Consider the following 5,776-nt stretch of genomic DNA (forward strand, 5'->3'; position numbering starts at 1 on the left):
AACGAGCAGTCGATGACACGAGGTGTGAAGTGGCCGTCAATGAGCGACAGCTGACGACAAGGGCGACGGCGAGGGAGACATTTGCAAGGGAAATAACATGCATGTCGGGTCGGGTCGGGTCGGGCCGGTGCGTGCCGCCGCCCCGAACGTGTCGCCCGGCACGCCTTCCGCCCGCCGCGCCCGCTAAGCACTTCCCTATGGGGCCTCGGCCTCGCCCTGCCCCGCCGGACACGTTCCCAAAACGGGTCCACCCCTTCCTCCGTAGAGGGACGCGCAGCGCACTGCGGCACTGGAGGCACTGGCTGGCACTGCGGCGGCGCTGACGCTGGCCGGCGACGTTCAAACTTGAGCCGTACATCACGTCGAGGAGGAGAAGCACTGTCCGGGGTGCTGCTGCAGCACCGCGCGACGCGGGCGCCGCACTGGCTGCGCTACGACCTCGGCCCCGAAACCCTGTCGTAGCTCAATGGCTCAATACAGCTCCACCGACTGTACCTTACGACCACCGGCGCGCGGAAACTACACACACACACATACACCCCCCCACCCCCCACACACACACACAAGATGTGGGCAACTCGGGGCAAGTGCGCAAAGATTAATTTCGCGAGTTCTATGCAACTGTGCGAACGCAAGATCCGATCGGTTTTATTTTCTGTCGCGGGACTGGCAACTGCACGACAAGCTGCTTGAACCCGCGCGAGCGCCTGTCCCCTGACAGAAAATACAGTCGCCCACATCTCCCACTCGCTCTGCCGTGTTTCGGTGCGCGAACCGATTTGCCTACTCCCTCTGCCCGTAAGGCGCCGTGGCCCCTGTGCCTGTGAGTAGCCAACCCGCCAAGAACTCTGTGCGCTCCGATACAAGCGAAACACCCGGCACTCGCGCGGGGGAAAGAGGAGGCTTTGAGGGAAGGAGAGAGGGAAAGGAGGGGGAGTGGGAGAGAGGCAGGGGAGGGGCGCGAGAGAATGGCAGCGAGAATGACGTCCAAAACAATGCACGGCGAAGTGGAGACTCGGGGAAGAGCCGTGATCGGGACGGAGTGCGACACCGGGCGAGTGAGAGGTGACGTACGACAGGTGCCCCGCCCCCTCTCCCTTTACCCAGGTGTCGAACGACAGCCGACAGCTGCATGAGACGTGCGATGGTCGGGGTCGGATTGGAGGGAGGAGGGTGGGAGAGGAAGGCAGGGGTGGAGGGTGGAAGCCCTGCGCTAGCCCGAGGCTGGTCAACCTTCCAAGCCGGGTCGGGCGCGGGTACTAGCTGGCTCCCCGCTCCCCTACGGGCCCCGGCAGCGAGAGCGAGGCGCTGGCAGGCCGTCAGCTCAGGTGAGCCAACTGCCGATAAAAACACTGTACTGGTACTGTGTGCTGTACTAACGGGTCGCCTTCTTCATACAACCAATCCCAAGGTTTTAGCACAGCCACTGCAAAAGACAGCAGGCCCACAGATAGATGCGAGGCCCGCGGCCCGCGGCCGTGCACCAGGCGGTTGTGACCCCGACTCGGAGAGATGGCCTGATGTCCTGCTGTGCGTTATGTTGCGCAATTTTGCCCCCTTTTTGGCGCAACATCTGGGGCTGCCGATTCAACTCCCCCCTCTCCCTTAAAACATGCATGCATCCCTCAGTGCACCCTCGTTTCGGGCGGTGTGCCCTGCGGTCGCCGGCCGGGCCACATGCAGGTGCACAGTGCGGGACACGCCGCCGGGACACCTTTTCAAGTTCTTGAAATTGATAAGATTAGCCCGCTCACCCTTATCAATCTGGCCGTGGCTCCTGAATACTGTTTCACGGCCCGATATATAAGTCGGTTAGGTCATTCCTACACACATCATGGGGGTGGAGAGCATGGCGCTTGCACCCCGGTTGGTCCCAAATGAAGACACCTGAGAGTAGGCAACTTGCGTCCGCATGTGGGCAACCCAGATGGCATCGCCCCACCCGTCAGTGGAGCTTCTTAAAACCGCCGCCCCTTGAACGTGAAGGCCCCCGCGACTTACTCGCACGGCAAATATGCGTTCGCTCCGCGGGGCCCGGCTCCCGCTCCTCGCAGCAGATAAAGAGCCTGCCGTGCTGCAGATGGACGGGCGGCCGGAGCCGGACTCGCGACCTTAATTGCCCGCCGCTTAATTAGCGCTTCGGCAGCGAGATAAGGGCCGAGAGCGGCACGCCCAGCCCGCATAATGCTAGAGCATTACTTAGTTAGCGCGGCAAAACCGAAAGGGGCGCGCGCGAGAGAGAGAGAGCTTTCTACATGAAATTACCACCGGAGCTGCTCCTGCTCCGCGCTACGCTGCCCGGGCGCACCCTGCCGGCCTCAACGCCGGCGGGGTGTGGTGCCAGCTGCTCACCTGCTATCCGGAGGACCGCCCTGTCGGCGGGGTCCAGCTGCAGGATGCTGAGGGGCTTGTCCTTGGCCCACTCCTTGAGGCTGAGGTCCAGCTCAAAGTCCATGGCTGAGCCGGTGGCTGAGCCGGTGGCGGTGCTGTTCGCGGGGGAGGCTGGGGCTGCTGCGGAGCCGGCGGGCGGACAGACGCCGGCCGGACGGGCGGACTATCGATCCGGCCGCGAGGTCCTCGTGGTCGCGCCGCGCGCCGCCCTAGCCTGAGCTCGCCGGCATGGCGGACGTCTTCTTCTCCTTCTCCTCCTCCTCGGCGGCGACCTGGCCCTGTCTGTCTGGTCGCACCTGCTCGGACACCGTCGGTGAGGCGGCGCTAGTGTGCAGGGTGGCACCCCTGCCGTGTAGGCCGGCCACAGCTGGCCCGCCAGCAGGCACGCGTCGAAGTTTGCCTCTTCATCGATCCACGGTGGTCACTCTATATTGACGCGAGACAGTCCTGGCCACCTTTCACCGTGTTTCCTTCACAGTTGTTTTCAATATTGCAATTATAGTTAATATTTTTCTTACGCGTATGGTAGAAACAATTAAATGTAAATTGGAATAGTAATTTTACTTAATTTGTCATAGGTGGTTGCGTCGTTTTGATTTCGTTTGTACAATATCTTTTTAAAAAATTGATTCAAAGTTTGGCTGGGACGCAAACAATGTCCTAGGTCATTAACGTATATCACAGATGATTTCCTTGGTAGATCGTGGACTGGACGAAACTCGTGCACCTCATGCAAACTCATTCATGCACCCTCTGCTTGTATCACTCGTCACTCGTTGTGCACAACCACACTCCTCATTTCACCACTTCGCACAACTTGACTATTTCACTTCACTTTTGGCATCACTACACATCACTTCACACGCTTTGTGTTGTTGTTGTTGTTGCCGTCCCCGGGTTCGCAAGGGGCTGTTGCACTCAGCAGACTATACAAGCGACTGCTGCAAAATCACGCAATCGCGCACACGACGACGGACGGGGCCGTGCGAGGGGGCCAGCGCCCAGTGTGACGAGGGCGAGGGGGCGCGTCACAGTCACGCGTCCGTCACGCGAGACAGTGACGAGCAGTGACGAGGGGAAAGAGGGACAGTGAGCGCGCCCCCTCGTGCTAGCGCCGCGGGCGAGCACCGCAGCGAGACTGCTGCCGCGCCGCCGCGCACCGCGCGCCGCGCCGCCGAGAGGAGCCTGGGCCGCCCTCCCCCTCCTCCACCCCTTCGGCCGCTCCCTCCTCCCCTCCCTTGGCCGTCTCTCTCTCGCTCGCGCTCCCTCGCTCTCGGCGAAGGGCGTACAGCGCGTTGGCCGCACCCTGCACCCTCGCCGCCGCCGTCACCACCCCCGAGTGCCGAGTACACTGCCAGATGTTAGGGGTGCGTTTCAAAGTGTGCTGCATGAACGGACGAGGGGTTTCTGTCCGCACCTGGAGAAGCCTGTTCCTCAATCGAATCAACTTAGTTGACCCAATTCAAACGTGTTTTGTTTTGGTTAACTTCTGTGCCAGGTGGGCCCACCTGCAAGTGTCCTACTAAGTACCTCGAGCACGCACTGTGGGACTATGCAAGTATTTGCGACTTTTCACCCGAGGTACACGGTTGTAAACCCGGTGCACTAAAAAGTGCCAAGACAAAGGATAATACTGCATTGCCCCCACTTAAGTCCGAGAGAAATATTGGACGCAGTTTATCAACGTTAATTACGCCCTCCCCCTCCTAAGCACACGGACTTAGCGACGTCCTCAGTTAAGCTTTACTCGAATGCATTATTGCAGCGTAACGTACCACCAAATCCCACACTTGATTCGAGAACTCGTTTTCCTGCTGGGCCGCGCACCGAACTGTGATCGGGTTAATGTCGCCTCGAACCGCGCCCAGCCTAAACTAACGCGAACGCGGAAGTGTGAGAAGCGCGGGTCTCATCGTTCCCACCACTTTAGCGTTAAACTGGGCGCTCATCCTAGCGCTTGGCCACCCGAGCTCGGCTCGCCACCGAGCGCCACACTCCGCCACCGCACCTGACGCTTTCCTATCGCGTTCCGCACACCTCCCTCCCTCCCTCCCCGGGCTATCAGGTGTGGTACCGCGATGCCTCAATAACCACGTATAGAGGGTCGCCGCGTGCGTCAAACGCCGCCTCGTCATGTTTAACGAACTAACGTGGAAAAAAGTGACAGCAGGAGACCTCCTCCCCTCTCCCTCCCTCCCTCCCCTTTTCTCCCAGCAGCCAGCGGGACACAGGAAGCGCTTAGCGTGGCTGCCGGCACTGTACACTGGTGTGCGGTCGGACTGGGGCTTTACTCGCATCAGCTGATCGGCCTGTCGCGCCGGCTGGGGCAGAAAGGGATTGGGGGGGGGGGGCATCGCCGCGGGCGACGGGGCCAGCGGTAGTGAACCCGTCCGTCCACCTATACATTCATCTATCAACCTATTGAATGTAATATCTCGGCGCCCATTCATTCGACCATTGTTGAGCTCGTCTGATTGTTCACTCATTCATTCGCTGATTCGTTGATTCGTGGATTCAGTAACCGCCATCGCTTCCGATCAGGAACTGCATAACTTGTTCCGCGCCTTTTTTTGCAGTGGGTCGGACGCAGCGTCGCGGTGCGCCGCGAGGTATAGCGCGCCCACGGGCAGGCCAGGTTGTCGCGGACGGGCTATGGCGGCCCGGGGGGAACGGCCGGCCGGTGCATCAGCGGTGCTCCGCTGGGCCCTGCGCCAATCACAGCCGGGCCCGAGCAGCGCCGACAACAGCCGAGCAGATCCCGCGGGTACCCGACGCCGCCGCCGCCGCGACGCCGACGCCCGTGCCGCTCTACCCCGCGGACCCGCGACCGGGATGGGCGCGCGGCGCGGCCGACAGAGGGCGCCGCAGGGCACCGCTTCCTCGCAGTCCTTGCGCGCGGGGTATCGCCAAGGACGCGGCGAAGGATGGCCGTACTCCAGGGGTGCGTGTACCTCTCTTTGCAAAAAGTGGAAGAGAGGGGGGGGGGGCGGTCCTGTGAGAGGAAAGGGTTCATTCTCTTGTAAATTGGACCCAAGTAGTTTGCCAAGATTTACAAGGTGGCCCATCGGCGCCGTCCTCTATCCCGCTTGTACTGTGCCGGGAGCAGTCGTGCGTATGGGCTTGCCTATCGTCGCTCACCGAGGCGCCGCACGGCCCCGTACGAGTAGTGTGCAGCCAGTCCGCGGGCCTGCCTCCTGTGCAATGTTAACCAGAAGAGAAAACAGCGCAGAAGAGGCCAGCCCGCAGCAATGTAATTTAGGTGTTCGTCGTTGTGACAGAATCGGTTTGATTAACGCTCCCGCGGGCGTCCGTTAGCTCAGCTACCCGAGCCCGCTCTGATACCCCCAGACGGGGTGGCGCCTGGTGCCCTTGCCCCTCCCTCCGG

The 5,776-nt window shown here is 61.2% G+C and overlaps 1 protein-coding gene across 3 annotated transcripts in view; it reads right to left on the minus strand.

The window, feature by feature from the left end:
• Positions 1-3,511, minus strand: part of LOC113206569 (dystonin) — a 192,514-nt gene extending 189,003 nt beyond the window's left edge. For all 3 annotated transcript variants that reach the window (XM_052264493.1, XM_052264492.1, XM_052264480.1), the window contains exon 1: positions 2,353-3,511. In XM_052264493.1, coding sequence (XP_052120453.1) covers positions 2,353-2,455 — 103 coding nt within the window. In that variant the 5' untranslated portion in view covers positions 2,456-3,511. The remainder of the gene's footprint in view (positions 1-2,352) is intronic.
• Between the last annotated feature and the right edge of the window lie 2,265 nt (positions 3,512-5,776).

The sequence above is a fragment of the Frankliniella occidentalis genome, unplaced genomic scaffold, assembly GCF_000697945.3.
Source record: "Frankliniella occidentalis isolate FOCC.00 unplaced genomic scaffold, Focc_3.1 Scaffold19, whole genome shotgun sequence".
Lineage (NCBI taxonomy): Eukaryota > Metazoa > Arthropoda > Insecta > Thysanoptera > Thripidae > Frankliniella > Frankliniella occidentalis.